Below are 20,455 nucleotides of genomic sequence, written 5' to 3' on the forward strand. Positions count from 1 at the left end.
TAGGACAGAAAAAACTGTTTCTATGAATATGTTGGGTTATAGGGGCCCTTCTTACATCATTTGAACTTGGAGCACCTCTTTAGTTGTGGAGCTCTGGTTCAAAGAGCAAGGGTTGTTTTATTCACACTCTTCACATAATTCCAGATTGGCTTCTCAATTCTCAGTTTCACCAGCAATGCATTAGTATGTCCACCTTTTTACATTGCCAGGTGTGTAGTAGATGTTTAATTTTTTCTACCTTGAAAAGGATAAGTTGGTTTCCCAGAGAAGTTCATCGGTATTGTACATCAGTTTCATGATGGCATGTTTGTCTGGGTTCTGGATAATGGACAATGCTCTCGTGCCTTCTCAGTCACCAATGGAATGAAACAGGGCTGTGTGCTTGCTCCCATGCTTTTTAGCATGATGTTTTCAGCCATGTTGTCAAATGCTTTCAGCGAGGATGAACATGGCATCAAGGTCAACTACTGTACTGATGGTAAATTCTTCAATTTTAAAAGGTTACAAGCCAAGACCAAAGTGGAGGGAGTGTCGGTGCATGATTTTCTGTTTGTAGATGATTGTGCACTCAGTGCAGCCTCTGAAGCTGAGATGCAACCAAGTATGGATCAATTCTCAGCTGCCTTGCTAATTTTAGCTTAATAATTAACACTAAGAAAACACAGGTGCTCTATCAGCCATCACCACACTATCCATAAGTGGAACCATCAGTTATAACAAGTGGAGAAATTTTGAATGCTGTTGATAAGTTCACTTACCTTAGTAGTGTACTTTGCAGGGATGTACACTTTGACACATGCATTGCCAAAGCTAGCTCAGTGTTTGGGAGGCTCCAAAGAAAAGTTTGGGAGAGAAGAGTAGACTGACTACCAAACTGAAGGTCTATAGAACTGTTGTGCTGATCTCATTGTTATATACTTGTGAAACATGGACAGTCTACTAGCATCATGCCAGGAAACCGAATCACTTCCATTCAAACTGTCTTAGGAAGATTCTGAGGATCAGCTGGCAGCATAGAGTACCAGACACTGAAGTCCTTGCTCGAGCTGAACTACCAAGTATTCAAACTATACTTCAGAGAGCTCAACTCTGATGGGCTGGCCACGTTGTTCTAATGCAAAATGTACACTTGCCAAAAAGTCTATTTTATGGAGAACTCGCATGGGGCAGGCAATCACATGGTGACCAGAAGAAGCTATAGAAAGACACTCTCAAGGTCTCTATCAAGAATTTTGGATTTGACCGTGAAGCATGGGAGACACTGGCACAGGACCACTCAGGTGCCGTGCTCTATGAGCAAAACAGAATTGAAACAGCACAAAGGAAACATAGGATGAGCAAATTTGGAGCATCCACCCCAAATATTCACATGGACTATCTGTGCCCAATCTATGGTTGAGCATTCCGAGCCCGTATTGGTCTGATGAGCCACAGTCGGACACTCTGAAACTTGACTTTATCATGGTGGTGTTATTTTGGTCCTCTTTGAGAACAAAGAGTAACAACCAAGCGAGATGTTTAATAAATGCTTATTGACTATGATGGACACAAGGCAGAGGGACTCGTTCAAGGTCATATATAAGCAGAAGGTGGCTACATAGGTAGCATAATGGATAGAGACTCCTGATCCTGGAGTCAGGAAGACCTGAGTTCAAATCTGAACAACATTCAACAGCTATGTGACCCTGGGCAAGTCACTGAACCTCTGTTTGTATCAGTTTCCTCAGCTGTAAAATGAGTATGATGTGGGCCATCTGAATTGACCAGACAAGTCAGATCTCAGGACTGACTTGTCCTGAGACAAGGGGACAGGAAGCATGTCCTGGGTTTCCAGAGTCTGTGCACACTGACAAAGTGTTTGAGCCTGGTCATGTGTCACGAGAGTGGCAGGTTGCTAAGTGGTGAGTTGGTCCACCACAGTCGTTCATAAGGGCTGTAGACTTAGGTCTGGATATGCTAAGGTTCAGTAGATGTCCTCCAAACTGCATTGACCCTTTGAGGTCCCCAAGCCCTGCCAAGTAGAGTGACAGTCTCCCTTGGTGTAGACCACAAGCCTGTGACTGTTCAGCTAATGGGTTCAAGGGTCAAAATATTTATCCCCTCCAGATGACTTGGGTGGGTGAGTGGGGCTTGACCAGGTCTCTAGATAGCAGATGTGGCCCAACCCAGAGCCCATGCTCAGAGTCCCTCTAGCTTTCATTAACATTCATTAACAGCAGCGTTCCTGAACCAGTGCCCTGAGATATTCCCAAGGGAGGGAGAAATGAGTTAAAAACATAAGAAATGAGATGCCCAGGAATCATGTTGAATGAATCTGTGTGGTCTCAGGGGCCCAAGCTCACCCCCAGGGGCCAAAATATCGTCCTCTGGACCCTCTATCCTGACACGTGCAAAGAGCCTTGAGCTTCACTATTTAGGTTATCTCTGCACAGATGCCCTGAGGTTGAAAATGTACTGGCTGCACTGAGTCTGGCCCTGAGCCTGGCCAGACTGATGCTGGATGGTCATCACTAGCCACCACCGGACTGGGACCTGAGCCTCTCTGGTCTTTGACTCATTAGCAGAAGCTCCCAGATCCAGTGTTCCCTCCTGGGATCCTAGAAGGCCCTGAGGGGAGCTTGGGCCCCCAGGAAACATCTGACTTTAGGGGGCAAACTGTGGTCAGAACTCTCAGGCTTGAGCTGGGTTTTGAACATGAAGCTGCCTCCTGCCTCCAGCTTTTGCAAGTGTTTATTTTCAGACTGAAAGCATATGTCCTGGTCTAAAACGTCTCACTAATGTTGTGTTCAACAAGATCTTCCTTCAGGAAGAATGTTGTTTATTTAAAAAACAAACATAAGCCATCTGGTCTCCTCCCCATGCTATTCTAGGGATCAGCACTTTCCTCCAGCTCATCCTTACCCAAGTCCACCCTGTGCCCCTCCCCTCCCCCTAAATTCCCTTCCTCTCCTCCTGGATTCACAAGCTGGCCCCAAAGGCTGCTGCTACCTTCTCCTAGGCTGGTCTTGTCATGGTGGGACAGTGAGACAGTTGGGAGGATGAACTACTGTTCTTCCTCATCATCTTGGATAGATGATGGCTGCCCAGAAAGGGTCTGGCAAAGGAGGCACCTGGCAGTGTCCACTCCTCCAGCAGCTTGCTGAAATGTTAGGGTGTCAGAGAGATCATCAGCTGTAGAAAGTCCCTAGCTGCGGCCCCTCAGACAGGGTGGGCAGCCTTCGACTTTGGCTCTTTGTGGGCCCCATTTCAGGGGCAGCTTGTACCCTGCTCTTCCAATTGAGTCCTGGGAAGATTTCTTCGCTCCTCATGGCCAGACCCTGGTCACTCACCATCTCTTCACAGTGGGGAGGAGGAGTGCTTCACCACTTCAGATGTCAATGTGCTTTGCCTCATTTCACTTGTTTTGGTTTATTGTGGATCTCTTTTTTTCCCCCTAGGAATTTATCAGGGAATATTTTCTCCGGTCTAATGTATGGACTGTTTTCTGAGCTCTTAGCTCTGAAGGTTTTGTAAGTATGGCTTCCATCTTGTACACATTAGCTCTTCGTCATCTCACGTGTTCATGCAGACATGCCCCAACCTATGCACCCTCTCCTCTGCCTGATGCGGGAAGGGGCCTTGCCTCAATGTCCCCACACTCTCATCTTCTAACCACATCAGGGTTGCACCCTTGAAGATCTCTGTGATGCTTCTTTCTCCCTGCCTGCCCATGTACAATCAGGGGCCAAGGCTTGGGGAATCTACCCCTTCAACATCTCTCCCATCTGTTCCTTTATCTCTGCTCACATCTGCCCGCTCCCACCCCTACCCCTGCTCTCCCCACCTTTCCCTTGAATGGCTGCAAGAGCCTCCTAACTGGACATCCAGCCTTCATATTATCCTCCACAGGCTGGCTGTCCTCTGATTGTCCAAAAGCAAAGGGCAGCCCTTGCTGCCTATTTTTGTATGGCTCACCAAGCGAGAATGTTTCTTACCCAGTCCTATTTGCCTCACAGTTTGCATCAAACAGCCTGGATGGATGTGCTCCCCAGGCCAAGGTTTGCTGAGCCCTGTTCTGAGGGCCAGGTCTGATTCCATCCAGCCTCACTGCCTCCTGCTTGCCTTTACGTTTGAATCTGGGCTCATAAGATCCTTAATAATCTGACTTCAGCCTCCTTTTTCAAGCTGATTAGTCATACACTCTATGAACAAACTGTCACAGCCCACCCACTATGGACAGCCTTTTTCTGAATCCATCTCCATACCTAGAATGCCATCGCTCTCAGCCTCCCCCTCTGGGTGGCCCATGCCAGGGTCCACTCAGGCAGCCACCTTCACAGGGGCTTGTGATTTCCCCCACCCTGTAATTACCTTGTATCTGTCTGTTTTCTATGTACTTTTCTGGGTCCCCCAGTTTAATGCAAGCCCCTTGTGGGCAGTGGCTGTTGGTCATTTTGACCCATGTGTACCCCACATTCAGATCATGGAGCAGGAGTTTGAGAAATACTTTCTGAGCTCTTGGTTTGAGTCCTACATGCCTGGGTCCTTCCTCCACTGATGCAGTGGTCAGGAAAACTCCAGGGAGTCTGGGTCAGGCTGGGAAAAGGCTTCTTGCCAAAAGTAAAGGCAATGTCTCTGCTTCTCAGAGAGATCCCTGTGAGGAACAGCTTGTATGGCTTGGCCACACTCCCCTCATCTTTGGTCAGTGCACCCTGGCTCTCAGGTATAGGTTATCCTTCAGGGAAACGCCTCTTTGAGTCTCGGGTCCTGACTGCCCTACATAGCTGCACTTCTGGAGTTTAAAAGGTTAACTGCAGGTGTCCCCCCAACACTGTCCTGGGCCTGTTTCCCATACTCTCCATACTCTGTGGTCTCCTTAGCTCCCATGGGACCAATGATCCTATCCGTGCTGATGACTCTCATATCTGTACATCTGATGCTCATCTGTCTCCTGATCCAGTCTCATCCCCGACGGTCTGTTGGCCATTTGGACATCCTGTGGTCATCTCAAGTTCACTGTGTCTAAAACAAAACTCATTAACTTTCTCCACATCCTCTTTTCTTCCTAACTTTCCTATTACTGTTGAGGGTACCACTGTTCTGTGGGGCACATAAGTCCTGTCAGCACCAGCCTTGGTTCCTCCCTCAAACTCACTGTCCATCTTTTGTCAAGACTCATCACTTTAGCCTTTGGAACATCTCTCCTCTCTGATCTTTTGTCTCCACTCACCTGGTCTTCAACATCTCCTGTCTCTCTTCTCTCCACTCCTCTGCCTTTAGAGCCTTTTTCTCCTTCAGAACTCCCCTTTGTCACCACTTTCAGTAACTGCCCCACCACCACCAAATGACCTTGTGTTCAATTAGCACAGATGAGACCACTCTGAGTCTACATTTCAAAGAAGGGAGGGAGTTTCCTGACCTCGAATCTCCCCATAGACCAACAAGCCCTCATCTCTGTGTTTAAGACGAGTAGCTATGCCCATGTCACCTTCCCCTGCCAGAACAGGAGCCCTTTGAGGGCAAGAAGGGTTTCCTTTTAGTCTTTGCATCACTACAGCTTAAGTGCAGTACCAGCATACAGTAGGTGCCTCATAAATGCATGTTAATTGATTAGAACAGTAGGGATTTGGGCTCGGCGGCCATCTACTCACCACTCTAAAGGTTCCTTTTGGTTCCCTCCTTTTCACCATTGGGCCACTGGCAGTAACCTGGCACATTTTGACTGGGACTCTGGGGGTCTCTGGGCACTATAACTGAGAAACTCCAAAGGGTCCCTTCAAGGCCCTTAACCTGTCCCCCCCATTCCCCAGGTAAGGGACCACAAAGCACCGAAGATCACTCTACACCATCACAGATGAGGAAACTGAGGCTCAAGGTCACACAGGCAGTGAACATCAGAGCTGCAATTTGAACCCAGACTTTTTGACTTCCACTTAAGAATTTCTTTCACTTTGATGTGTTATCTTCTTTTTTCAACTCAACATGCACTTAATAGGCACACTGACCCTGGGTTTCACTGAGGTACCCAGCAGGGACACTTGTATTTGTCTTAGGGAGAAGTGGATTTGGAGCATCCAACCTCCTCATCTAAGAAGCTTAGACACGGAAATGCCAGTTGGGTGGGGCCATTGAGCTGGGTCCTCTCTGCCCATAGGTGGGGGTCACAGGCTGTAGGCTACAAGTCTCCAGGTCTGACTTCTCTCTTGATCCATAGTTTTATCCCCACTTGGAGGAAGATAAATAAAGATGACTCAGCTGTCAGGCTGCTTATGAGAGGAGATCAGGAGACAGAGTTCATCCATTGGAAGCCAGGATCAAGATTGCTTTTGACAGATACAAATGAACAACATAAAATGAAATAGGGTGGATGGTGAAGAGGGGGAAACCCATAAAATCAGAGAGATGGTAGTTGACCCTGAGACTTAGACATTTAATGGCCAGTGGGCTATGCTCCTCCATGGAAAGTCCTGCCCTTGGGTTCACAGAACAGCTGCCAAGAAGAAGGCGGAAGAGGTTGGTTCCACAATGAAGTGAGGAGGGCATGTAGAGATATCAGGCATCCTCCATGCAAGCACCAGAACTAGGCAGCCAAGAGCTGAAGTGGGACCAGGTTGTGTTAAAGGCCAACAGAACAAAGACACTAAAAGCCCTGGTGTACTCTATTCCGTACAAAGTAGCAGAGGCAGGTCTGGGCACCACGTTGCATATGGGTCTCTGGCTGCCTGAACTCTTCTCACAGAAGAGTACTAGCAAAGTAAGTGTCTGGAAATCATATGCTGACGAGTGAAAAGGAGTGAGGAAATTTAGGCTGGGGAGCAGAAGGCTCGGGGTAGCATGACAGTTATCTTCAAGCCTGTGACAAAGGATTCGGAGTGAGGCAGATGTGGAAGGGTGTGCCTGGAAGCTGGTAGGAGCTTACTGTGGATGGACAGATGGATGGATGGATGGATGGATGGATGGATGGATGGATGGATGGACCAATAGATGGTTATTTTCCTAGCTGATCTCTTGCCCTGCACACAAGTTTCAGCCCACTGCCCCAAGACCCTTCTTAACTTTTTCCTGTATCTGTCTTTGGTTGCCTCAGACACTTCGGCACTGACTCACTCATCTGTGACTGTCATCTGAGGTGGATCTCGGAATGGGCCAAAAACGCATCAGTGAGACTAGCGGAGGAGACTGCGTGTGCTTACCCCGCGGCTCTGCGAGGCCAGCCTCTTCGCAACCTTCGGGAAGATCAGCTGACTTGTGGTGAGTTGGCTGCAGAACTCAGTAAAGAAAAACCTGAAATGATTCGGTAGTCGGGCCTCTTGGTACATTTCCACAGAGCCAGGATAAACTACAGAGGGAAGCTTTCCCCAAAACTGACTCGCCTTGACAGGCATCATGTTGCTGAGACAGCCACAGGTGACTTGGCATCCCAGGCAAGAAATCATGGTTGTCATGATTGGCTCTGGAGTTGTCCCCCAGCAACTGTCCATCACCCATCCTCCTGAAGTCAGGGCCGCCTGGAAGGAAGTTGGGGTGGGAGTATTTCTTAGGATGGAACCTTGACAGCGCTTGTGGATGTAAGCACACACTGAGCGTCCATCGATCACCTTTATGAAGCTATGCCTCTGGCTGAGCCACCGTAGAGAAAGTGGCAGAATTGGGGGGGGGGGGGGAGGGGAGGCAGGGAGGGGGAGTGCCCCGGGGGCTGTCGGGCCAGAAGCGACCGATATTTTCTATCATGTAGGCAGAAATGACTCTGTGAGGCAGCTAAGCTCGTCAGGAACTCATTCAACTCTGCTCAGTGTTTATCGAACACTAGTATCTATCCCAACAGCTTGGAGCAGTCAGCACTCGGGTCAGGCCTTAATGGTCTAGGATGGCCTCCGTGGAGGCTGCCCCCCTGCCACCAGCACAGGCTAGACCTTGGCAGAGGGTCGACAGGAGCCAACAAGCATCGATTAAGTGCCCTCTAGTCAGGCACTGGGCTGGGTGCTGGGGAGTCAAGTATGAGCAGAAGAGAGTCCCTGCTTTGAAGGAGCTTACTTCCAGAGGGGAAGATCGGGTATGGAGGCAGGTGTGGAGGAGAAAGGAGCAGGGTGGAAGAAGACGGCTGGCTTGGGGGCGTGGCCCGGAGGTTTTGGGTGGTGCCTTTCACCCTGCATTAAGAGGGAAGGGCCAGGTTGCTGGTCCTCCGCCTCCACATCCTAGACTGCCTCACCCACCCCCACCAGAGGCTTTCCTTTACCTGCAGATACAGCTCTCTGTCTGCGAGCCTGAGGCATCGGCGGACCATCCTGTGCCTACAGACGTGTACACTGAGCTACAAGGAACCGAGGAGGGCCCAGAGATTCTGACTCGGTCTCCCGTGCTTGAACAGGAACTTCTTCCCTCAAAGAGATGGCCAGGGCCCAGCTGAGATGTCCTAGGCTCGGCACGTTCTTCTCGGTGCAGAGAATCCCAGAGGGGTTCAGGTTCAGAATCTGATTGACCTCTGCGTCCATCCAGAAGATGGAGGCCTGGGGAGGAGCAGGACTCAGTGACAAAGTTGCTCTGTGCTCCCCATCCTCCTGTCTCTGCCCTGGCCTTTGTGTGGTTGTGACATCGGGGCCGCGGCCAGCCTTCTTCCTGGACCGGCAGCAGAGGGAGAGAGTCAGGGCCAATGTGTGGTCTCGGTCTGGGAGACCCTCCCGGCCTTCCTCATCCTTGCTGTGGATTTTGCTGATGGTCCCCACACATCTGTGGCTTGTGAGCTGAAGGCTTACTCCTCGCCCTTCCTGCCTGTGGGGCCTCCAAGAGAACATCGAGCTCTGGGGTGGGCTCATGAAATTGGCAGCTCTCCGGGGAGCCCTAGAAGACTCCTCGGCAGAGGAGGAGCCGCGTTATCGCCCCTGCTAATGAAATATTCACCAAGGAGCCAGAGAGGGGAATATTTCTCTGGTTAATTAAAGCGCTGCATCTTCGGAAGCTGTAGTTTCTGCCGCTGTAGTACTGTGACCTGGAGGCCTGAGTGGTCGTGGGCCGGACAGCATTGGAAAGGGATGAATGGACAAGACCTCCGGAAAAAATGACCTGTGGGCACAGGGTCTCAGTGTCTCAGGATACGGCCTGTCTCTCCACAGGCAGACTATGTTACCCTGCTACAGAGGAGCAGAGCTGTTTGTGCGCTGCACTAGCAGCCTACTGGCCTGTTGCCAACAAATGCAATGCAGATGCAGGTCTGGGTCTTGAGGCGGGATCAGTCTTCTTGAGGCTCTTATGAGGAGGGGGAGTATGAAAAGGGAAGGGGCCCATCTCCCAGCAACCCCAACCCCATGGTGGGCCCCTCTTGAGGATGCTGGGGGTAACCTCGAGGACTTGTGGATTTTGAAGCTACTGCTCACAAGCCCCCATCACCCCTGATCAATCATCCACTTGACATCAATTAGCTTTTAGAAATGGATATTTACTGGATAGAGCAAGCAAAGAATTTCCCAAAATCCTCCTCCACGATTTGGGTGTACTTCTCCTTGTATACATGAATTTTCTGAAAAGGAGTTCAAGCTTAAAGCATAGAGATAATGGGGCCCATGGTCAGTGAAGTCATGGGGCATCCCTTGACTGGGAGTCCTTGTCCCCCTTCACAGAGTCCCTGCCAATTTCATGTTGGTGGATCATGCTGAACAAAGTCTGAGTTGTTCCCTTGGTCAGGTGGGTTGACTCCTTTGGGGGTATCATACTGGATAAAGAATGAGTCACCTCCTTTGCTTGGGTACACTGGCTCCTTTGGGGCACAGTGTTTTAGCTGAGAATAAACTACTAGGCTTGCTGGGTAAAGCTGATGGGCTAGTTTGTCAATGGACTCAATTGATACTGCTTTTTAATTTTTTTCAATGAACAAGAATTCATTTTCTCTTCTGCCATCTCCCCCAACTGCAAAAAGAAGAAGCCAGCCATAGATAAAACCAACCTTTCCCTCACCTCCTCAAACAGGACTCAAGCCTCCAGGACCCTCTATCTTGGCCCACGCTCATGGAGAGTAGCTGCTTTGATCCCAGCCCTTGAATCTTTCAGTGTTGCTTGTCTTGACAATTGTATTTGTCCTTGGTTCTCAGAGGACCACGACATCAGGAAGGTGATGATGTGACTTGCAAGTGACTTTGCTTTGAGTGAGGGAGGGCTGTGTAAGGTCACCAGCCTCTTTCTCCTCCAGAACCATCTGGGTACAGTGGCCAGATATTCATCAGGATGACTGGAGATGCCGTTGTCCTGACATTCGTTGTTTCCTGGTTCTGCTCCCTTCACTCTACACCAGGTCATACAGGTTGTCTGAATGTTCTCTCAAACCAGCCCTTTCCTCATTTCTACAACAAATCCATGTGCCTACTTGCATCATCTCTGCCTCAACTGGATGGGCACCCCCTTTGCCTGTGGTTCTTTGCCCCCCAAATGCCTGGCACATAGTACATTTAATAAAGGCTCATTGACTCATCTGCTTGACACAAAGAGCTGCCTAAATTTTGGTTCACATAAAGGGCCTTTTCCCCTTTCTTTGATCTCTTTAGGGTAGAGGCCTATTAGTACACCCTCTCCAGAATGGCTCCACCAAGTGAGGTCCTGTTTCTCTGAGGCTGTTATCAGCTTGTGGAGTCCAGTAGTGCATGAGACCTCATTCCCATGAATATTCCTATCTTTGGAAGTTCACAGGGACAAAACTTGGCCAGTCATCTTTGGACACTCATTCCCCAAAGTTCAAGAAAGAATGAGAACCAGAGGAGAAGGCGTCATGCTTCAGTGTGCTTTGCTTTGTTAGCCCCATGTGAATAGCCCAGCCACTGTTTCTCTAGCACTTTGTTATTTTCAGATAAGTAAAGAAAATGGGTTGATGCTTTTGTGCCCATGACCATCAGCTTCCCAGGTCTGCTGTCACTTATCTCAGCACCAAGTGGAAGACAGAGCCAGGAGCTCCAGGGGAGCCCAGGACCCAGACCCGTGTCAGGGTCATCCCACTGAATGTTACAAATTAGGTTGATGGGAGCTAAGAAGCCCATGGTAGGTGGGCAGGTAGACTGGCCGTGGGTGCCCAGAGTCAAGGATGTCTGGCTATCCTCAAGCCTGAGGGTCCAAAGTGGTAGGTGAACAGTGACCAGCAAAGACAGAAAGAAGTCGAGTCAGACCTTGCCCGTGCCTACTTTGCCAAAGTGAGTAGATCTTGTGGGCTCATCCATGGGGCTTCCTCCCTCCCCCATGGTTTGCCCTCAATCACAGCCTCCTCTTCCTGGGAGGCTCCTGCTTTTAGCCTGTCCAGCAGAGCCTCATTTCATGTAATTATTTAATCAATGAAGAATTTAGAGAGGTGCCTGGAGATAATTGTCTGCAATCACATCACACTATGGAGAGAATAGCGAAGAACTAAAAATAGCAGAATTTGCAGTTCCAGCAGGGCTCCAGACCCCCTCTCCTGCTGCCTGGCTCCGCAGAGGGAGCAAACCCTGATCCTCCCCAGCCCATCACCTAGGCAGAGGAGGGAGGGGACTCAGATACTCTCCTGCCATCCTCCCTTCTCCTCCCCAGGGTCAGATGTCCACCCAAAGCCAGTTGAAGTCTGGAGCTCCTAATGCCCTCTCCCCAGATCCTCTGACTGTGAAGAGTAGACATTTCTGGGGGCCTTATCCAGACCATGTCTGTGACATCCCTCTGGATGGAGGAAGCTGCCTCTGTCCCTGAGGAGCTGGTACAAACTCTGGCCTACCTCTCCCAGCCCCAGGCATTCAGAATCCCATGAGTTCCCAGGGCTCTGAGGCATCACTAGAATTAGCCTGGCATCATGGGCTCCTCCCAGAACTGTGCATGCCACCATGGATTCTGAACCAAGTGGACATGATGTGGTTGGGCTGAGGCACCATGGGTAAGACATCTCTCAGCCCTAACCAAAGTGGCTGGCTGCAGCTCCTGAGTTTGGACAGCACCTTTGACCTGCTTCCTTTCTGAAGTTTGAAGCTCAAGGGCTCTCCAGGTCAAGGCACAACATGGACAGAGCAGGGAGATGGCACTTGCTTCCTAGAGATGCATCTTGGGCCATCCTGGTGCCAGGGTATCCCAATGGATAGACAGGCCTACACAGAGATGGATATGGGGCTCCACACTGCACCAGGTCTCTGGGAACACTTGAATTGGGCACAGACCCTGAAGGAAGGCCCTCATCACAGTGGTCATCACTTTGCAGAGCCCTGTGGACATCTTTGGATGACAGGATGTGGGATTGTTAGGTCCCTCTGGCACTTCTCATGTGCTATAATGCGAGCAGGTCATGGATTCTACTTTTAAAAGTGTGGATCCACAGAGTCACTTGAACCAACAGATAACCATCCCCTTGAGCCCCAACCTGTGAGTGAACCAGAGGGAGATAGTCACTCAGCCAGGCTCCCTGAGGCTGCCCCACACCGGGTGCTCACACTCCTCAGGGTGTCCTCTGTTCTGACTAATTGTTCCTGCTCTCTGCTGGATGTGGCATCTCTGAGGGGGCAAGAAACTCTACTGGCCAATGAGAGATGAGAAGTTGTGCCCACTCGGAGACACAGCCCTCTCTCACTCTCTCTCTCTCTCTCTCTCTCTCTCTCTCTCTCTCTCTCTCTCTCTCTCTCTCTCTCCTTGGCCATCTGAAATCACAGTCTCAACTCTTCTCTGCTTTGGTCTTGACCCCTCAGGAGTGTGGCTCAATTCCCCCCTCCCCAGTTTTTTTTAATATATTTTATTTAAAGTTCTGAGTTCCAAATTCTACCCCTCCCTGCCCTCCCTCCTCCCTGAGATGGTAAGCAGTTAGATATAGGTTATACATGTGAAATTATGTAAAACATTTCTATGTTAGTCATTTCATACAAGACAATTCAAATAAAAGGAAAAATATGAAAGAAAGTAAAATAGCCTGCTTCAGTCTATATTCAGACAGTATCAGTTCTTTCTCTGGAGGTAGATAGTGAACTTTATCATTAGGCCTTTGGGATTGTTTTGGATCATTGTGCTGCTGAAATGAGCTAGCTCATTCACAGCTGATCATTGCTACAATGTTGCTGTTACTGTATACACTGTTGTCCTGGTTCTGTTCACTTCACTCTGCATCTGCTCATCTAAGTCTTTCCAGGTTTTTCTGAGATCATCCTGCTTGTCATTTCTTAGAGCACAATAATATTCCATTACAATCATAGACCACTGCTTGTTCAGCCGTCCCCCAATTGATGGCTCACTTTTTAAAGCATTACTAGGGACGTAGCTGATCCCTGAATGGACAGTTCCTGCTGAATTCCTCTAATCCACCAGTTTTTTCACAGAATTTCTTTCTATCTTATAAAGGAGTATCCAGGTGCAGGCCCTTCTCTAACCTGTTCTTGATCTACGCTTTCATCAGTTGGGTGGGGCATGGGGGATTCATCCATCAGGAATGTTCTGATATACCTCTGCCACCCTTCCCTGTCTTCTTCCCCCCAACTTGGACTCTCAGAAGTTCAGCTAATTTCACTGAAAGGACAGTGTTTTCATAACTAACAATCCAGACAACTGACCATCCTGTCCCTGTCTCCACAGCTGGGCCTCTAGAACTGCCACTCTTTCAGCTGATTCCATCACAGAGCCAAGTGGTCTTCCATGGTGACCACCTGCCATTCCAGTGTACTGCCACCCTGGTTGATAACACAACACAGGCCCATTGGTACCACAATGGACGATTGATTGAAACAGATGAAGCTCAGGGCATGTTTGTGAAGGACAGCGTCATCCATGACTGCAGCCTGATCACCCGGTAAGACTAGTGACCAAAGGTATGGGGGTCGTCCTCTCTCTGCAACAGATAGAGTTAAGAGGGTGAATATTTTGTCCACAAAGTGTGATGAGCCGATGTTGGCTTCCTGCGAGGTCATGAGATGGTGAGGTGTGGACTGTACACGGAGTAAGTGGTTTCTGATTCTCATTCCTTTGGACTGTAGCACCCTTGGGTAGAGCCTGAATCTACAGTGACAAAATACTCCCCCCAGATGGGGGGTTGATCCAACCTCCAGCCATATCCTGGGATAATTAGTAATAGACAGTGAATGTTTTTTAACATGACCTCAAAGTCCTCCCTGGGGGACCTGACGCTATATGCCCCTCGCAGCAGCATTAATGCAGGCTGCTCCTGTACCCTACCACCCAAATTCTTGCAGCTCTTACTGAGGTTAGAGTCGACTTAAATAGCATTCTGTGCATTCAGGGATCGGTCCTACCCTTAGAAACTGCAGCAAATGATAAAGAGCCTTTTATTTGATATGCCTGGTTCTACTCATGTTTGGAATGAGACTTTGCAAACCTGGGAGGTGGAAAAGTGCTGAGGCCTCCCTGGTTTGTCCTGTGTGGGTATTTGGAATTTGATGCCAGGGCAGGGGCACCAGACAATCTGGAGACCAGAGAATGCATAGAAGCTCAGGTTTCACTGACCCCAAGCACTCTCTCATATGGTTCATGCTCATTTCTTTCTTACAAATGAGCACTTCTGAGCTGGGGTAATCACCCTTTTTCTGGGTCTACTACACATTCTTTCTGGCATCTCAAATAATTCATGAATAAAAATTGTTCTAAAGATTATTTTCTGGGATCCCTGTGCCTAAGAGAAGGGAGCACCTTCATTTTCAATTTATTTAATTTTCTAAATTATATCTTTAACTGAACAATTAATGAGCATAAAAATTCTTGCTTTCTGTGAAAGAAGATATTTGCTGCCACACAGTTGAGAGTCTCCCAAGATTGTTTTGTTCCCAGCATCCCTTTGGGTGAAGTGCCCCATATACCATTTATTTCCATCAGCTGGAATGCAGAGGTGACTGAGGTCTGAGCCTGTTCATTCATCGGCCCCAATTCGAGTCCAAACACAAATGGCTGGTGGCCAAGAGTCTCACCGCTATTAGTCTGGCAGAGCCTCTGGCACTGGTGCCAAGGTACTGATTTAGGACTTTCTTGTTCCAGGACAAGAAAAAAAAACAACACAAAAATCTGCTCTTCCTGCTGAGCTCTCTTCCCCAACACATTAAAATTCAGAGTCTACAGAATTAATGTTACATGAGCAGGTTTTTACCACGTTAAACAACATTATCTTGTGATTGTAAAATCAAACTCCTGTGTGTGTGTGTGTGTGTGTGTGTGTGTGTGTGTGTGTGTGTGTGCCTAGGGGGAGGAGCAGTGGCACATGCAGCTTATTAAACTCTGACTGAAGCTTCATTTAGACAATGTAAAGTTTAATCTGCACCTTTAATTTTCCTCCTCAAAGTCTGTGAACAAATAAAAATTCCTCTTTCCTAGTTCTCAACGTAAGGCTGGCTGCTCTGTACTGGCCACCTGCTCTGTTCCATACGGCATGTTGCCACAATGATACTGTCCAAGAAGACCTCCCCATGGGGCTAGTAATAACTGAGGCCTCTCACACGTCAAATTTCCTCTCCCTGGGTCCTTGATGAGAGATTCTACATCTTCTCTGGGCCCTGGGGTTGGGTTGGGGGGGAGGGGTTGCAAGTCCCTCCCTCACAAAGGGTGCCCAGCTCATGGCTAATTGGACCAGTTTCAGTCCTAAGAAAGTCTGATCTCTAAAAAAAGTCACTCTTCTTTAGCGTTCCCCCGGCCCCCAGGGACTGCAATCTCAAATTTGATCCATGTCTAGCATCTCCTCCCAGAGTACTGGGTTTATAACCAAGAAGAACAGGGTTCAAATCATGCCTCTGATACTTAGCAGATGTACCACCCTGAGCAAGATAAATCCCCTCCCTAGGCCACAGCTTCCTCATCGCTGGCCTCTATCCTTAAATCAGTGGTCCTGTATTACGATGATGCTACAATTCTACAGGTTCTCACTGTGCAAAGTGGACTACGTACGTTCTTGCTATTCAGCTTGTATCTGACTCTTCATGGCCCTATTTGGGATTTTCTTGGCAGAGATACTAGAGTGATTTGCCACTTCTCCATCTATTTTACAGATCAGGAAACTGAGGCAAGCAGGGTTAAGTGATTTGCTCAGGGTCATATGGTTAGAAATCATCTGAGACCAGATTTGACATCAGGAAGATGAGTCTATTTTTTAAAAATTTTTCGCATTTTTATTTAAAGTTTTGAGTTCCCAAATCTATCCCTCCCTTCCTTTCTCCCCTTTCCCCTTCCTGAGACAGTAAGCAATCGGATGTGCCATTATGTAAAATATTTCCATATTAGTCATTTTGTACAAGACAACTCAAATAAAAGAAAAAAAATGAATGAAAGAAAGTGAAAAATAGCCTGCTTCAGTCTGTATTCAATCAGTATTAGTTCTTTCTCCAGGGGTAGAGATGTGCTTCATCATGAGTCCTTTGGGCTTTTCTTGGATCACTGTGTGGCTGAGAAGAGCTAAGTCATTCACAGTTTTTCATTGTACAGTATTGCTGTTTTCCTGGTTCTGTTGACTTTACTATGCATCAGTTCATAGAAGTCCAGGTTTTTCCGAAAGCATCCTGCTTTTCATTTCTTATGACATGATAATATTCCATTATAATCATAATCTACAACTTGCTGAGTCATTCCCCAATTGATGGACATCCCTTTGATTTCCAATTTTTATCCATCACAAGAAGAGCTGCTAGAAATACTTTTGTAGAAATGGCTCTCTCTCTCTCTCTCTCTCTCTCTCTCTCTCTCTCTCTCTCTCTCTCTCTCTCTCTCTCTCTCATAGAGACCTAGTAGTAATATTGCTGGATCAAAGGGTATGCACAGTTTTATAGCCCTTTGGGCATAGTTCCACATTGCTCTCCAGAATGGTTGGATCACTTCACAACTCCACCAACAGTGCATTAGTCTCCCAGTTTTCTGGGACATATCCTCTCCAGCATCTAACATTTGCCTTTTTTTGGTCATTAGTCAATCTTATAGGTTTGGGGTGGTACCTCAGAGTTGTTATAATTTCCATTTCTCTGATCAATAGTGTATTAGAGCATTTTTTCATACCACTATAGATATCTTTAATTTCTTTGTCTGAAAGGTGTCTGTTCATATCCATTGACCATTTATCAATTGGGGAATGACTTACATTTTTATAAATTTGACTCAGAGTATATTTGAGAAGATGAGTCTTTCTAACTCCAGGCCTGGAACTCTATGCACTGCACCACCTAGCTGCCCAGCGGGCATAGGAAAGCTATTTATGTCCTCCACATAAAGGAATTTTTAAAGCCAAAAGACTCATAAACATGCATTGACAATGATTTAAAATAGGAAACAGTAACTCATAACTCCTAATCTACTATCCTATGAGACCGATGTGTGAAACCTCAAAATACGGACCACACAGTTTTCAACACTCCTCACCTTCACCTCGATTCTGAATTGTCTGAATGACTCCTTCAAGGCTTGTGTCTTCTGGCAACCCAGGACATGATTTGAAGTCATTCTCCCATTGTTGGTCTTTTTTTTTCCCAGAAGGGGGTAGTTGTAGAGAACTTTTTTTTGCTGACAGCCCACTTTGGTTAGGGACTCCAGGAACTTCCAAATTCCTGAGGCAGCCACTCCTCATGATCACTGATAACTCAAGTTCTCTGGGAAAGAAATCTGAAGTGGGAGAGGCAGCAAGGGCCTTGAAATCCAGTCTGGACTCACTGGAGGGCACACAGGTGCTCTCACTGCCATGGGTGAGCAGCCACAGAAGCTAGGATGGGAGGGGGAGGAAGAGAGAAATGGACTTCTGCCCCAATCACAGGAGACCCAACAGAAAGATTCAGGTGGGGGGAAAGGAGGGTAGCCCCTCCTTTTGAGTCCTGAATGAGCCGCCCTTCCTAGCTAAGGGAGGGAGGCACTCACTCTTCTCATTGTCCTTGTGAAGACCAGGCATTGTTGTATCATCCCCCAAACTTTAGCGCTGAGAACATGTCCCTGGCAGTGGTGAAGGGAGCTCAGCCCAGCTCCTTGCATGCTCTGTGGTATACTCCTGCCTGAACGGATTGGTACAGTGAGGGGCTGGGAGAAGAAAGCACACCTGGTCACCACCCCAGCCCTTACATGTAACGCTATGGCATTGGCGTGTGGTGGATTCACACGTATTTGTCTCCAGGTAACATAGGTAAGCGGTGGAGCTGGACTCAGTGAATTCCCATCACAATCTCTTTGGTCAGGGAGAATACTCTGATAGCATTTCTGACTCTCCTACCAATTAATATTGCTAGACCACTGTCAATCAGCTGAACAAAACCATTTATTGTGTAAATTAATGGTGCCTCAGTTGATTTATCCACCTTCATAGACACATTGTCCTTTCTGATTCCTGTACTTAAAGGGCTGCTGTCTTTGTCCGTCCGAAGAACCCAATTTATTAAAAGTCCAATTGGTTCAGAAAGATTAATCTCCAACAAAAAAAGAGATTTGGAGGAGAATGTTCAGTGGGGCCTTTGATGCAAAGCAAAGGAATGGTGAAGTCTGTGCACAAACCCATATCATGATTCCTGTATTATCACTGCACTGATGACAGGAAATTGGAGGCTAATTCCACTCAAGTCCCAATACCCCAGCTGGGACATTGACATACAGAAAAGGGGACCAAGTTCAGCCTGAGTTGAAGCAGGCACCACAATTGCAGGCAGGATGGAAGGAAGCCATGGGTGCCAACTACCCATTCCTGGAGGCACAAATGGTCCCCTGTCATTGCATCCTGGAGCTGGAGGAAGAAGATTGGATTGTGACACTTGGTGCATGAATTTTGTCAAGAAACAAAGGGTGCAGAGACATTCAGTGAGGACCTGGACTTGTTGCCGTCCAAAGTCATCTCCAAAGTCAGTAAAGACAGACTGCCCTTGCCTGTGAAGCCACCTCTGAGACTGAGCCTCATCTGATGCCATGAGGAGTCAGCATCAGATAGTGTCATTTAGAATGAATCTTTGGTGACCCCAGATGTGCATGCTACTGGGACATCATTTGCATGCTGTGTGCAGATGTTTCATAAACAACTAGGAAAATTTCTGTCCTTGAAGAATGACCCAGGAAGAAACTAGTTGGAAATGAAACTCCTGGACATGAGTATAGGAAGTTTTCAACATTTCTAGCATTTAATTAAGCATTGATCTCTATCCTGGGCATTGAAGCAACATGATCATAACAGATCACCATCATGATACCTCCATATGTGGCTGGGGTTGGGGCGGGGAGGAGTGGAGAGACACAAGGAGATGAACACAGAGACTGAGGCAGAGTGGGGAAACAGAGAGGCTGAGACCGAGGCTGAATAAAGGACAGGCAGAGATGGAGAGAGTGAGGGGGAAAGAGACAGAGACAGAGAGAGCTCAGATTAGGTTCTGCACAGAAGTTGTGCCTAACCTGAGACTTTGTTCAATGAATTGAAGGCTTTGGGGACACAGATGGTCCTTTTCTTATTGCCACTCTACTGGTCATCCAAGGCCAGGCCTTTGGAAGAGAAGGGATGGTGTGGGAAGTGAACAGCTGTTTTAGAAGATGCTCAATTTTGACAGGAATTAGATGTTTGGAAATAGCCAAAGTGCAGGTTTCTGGCACCTTGCAGAGAGTATCCTCCCCTTTTCCCCAGAATTTAACAAATCTCATTAAGATTAGATTTCCAAAGGGCAAATGTGAGAGAGAAAACTGTCCATGCTGGTCTCATCAACCAGGTCCAAGAACCATTATCTACAATACAGGAAGAAGAACTTTCAATGCCCTTAGATAATTCCAGGAGACAAATCCCAGAAAGGATCTGTCTACAAATTCTTCAAGAGCAGGTAATACAGCAGGTGACCAGACTTCCACCAGGAGGCTGGGCTTGCCTTGAAGCCACCACTCAGAGTTGACCAGATTGGCTCAGACTGGCAGGAACATGTGTCTATTCGTAAGCAACCAGGCATAGGGTGTGAGGAAAGCAGCTGCGACCAGGGCACATTCCTTATACCTCAGAAATAGGCAGACTACAAATTGGGGTTAGATTTGTTGTTTCATTGATGGTCTACTCTAGACTTAAGAAGTAATGGGAAAATGTTAATAATGTCAATTAAACCTAAAAGCTTACTGTGTACATGTTACTTTCAGAGAGCCTGTTGTTAAATAATTATCAGGGTGGAGCAGATTCTTGAAAAAGGTCACTTTAATGAGGAAATCCAGGAAAGGAGTTTCAGAGAGAGGCCGTGTGGCTGTAGGTCACTGTCACTGTCACCACGGGATAGAAAGAAGAAGGTTGGAGAATAGACTATTCTCCAATTATGAGAGTAGGAAACAGAGGAGTGACAGGCAATTCTCTGCAGCTCTGTCTTCAAAAGTACAGTGGGAAGAATGTCCTTAGTCAGGGACACTCTGGGGTCAGATTGTCACTAACCAGGCTGAGGTCATGGCCTCAGGGCATGTGGCCAGGACATCCTGGAAAATGAAAACTGGGTCTTCTCCATCCCACACACATCCTAGATCATAGAAGGGTACATGTCGGTGTGTTCAGAGAAGATATCCCATGCTCTAGAATTTTCCAGGGAAGCTATCCCAG

General features: G+C 47.7%; 1 protein-coding gene across 3 annotated transcripts in view; it reads left to right on the plus strand.

Annotated features, from left to right (window-relative positions):
* Positions 1 to 20,455, plus strand: part of ADGRA1 (adhesion G protein-coupled receptor A1) — a 282,987-nt gene that overhangs the window by 104,660 nt on the left and 157,872 nt on the right. For 2 of the 3 annotated variants that reach the window (XM_072629136.1, XM_072629134.1), the window contains 3 exons: positions 3,438 to 3,509; positions 7,067 to 7,230; positions 13,528 to 13,741. In XM_072629136.1, the coding sequence (XP_072485237.1) occupies positions 3,438 to 3,509; positions 7,067 to 7,230; positions 13,528 to 13,741 (450 nt within the window). The remainder of the gene's footprint in view (positions 1 to 3,437; positions 3,510 to 7,066; positions 7,231 to 13,527; positions 13,742 to 20,455) is intronic. The other variant, XM_072629135.1, reaches the window with a different exon arrangement.

The sequence above is a fragment of the Notamacropus eugenii genome, chromosome 1 (assembly GCF_028372415.1).
Source record: "Notamacropus eugenii isolate mMacEug1 chromosome 1, mMacEug1.pri_v2, whole genome shotgun sequence".
In the NCBI taxonomy this organism is placed as follows: domain Eukaryota; kingdom Metazoa; phylum Chordata; class Mammalia; order Diprotodontia; family Macropodidae; genus Notamacropus; species Notamacropus eugenii.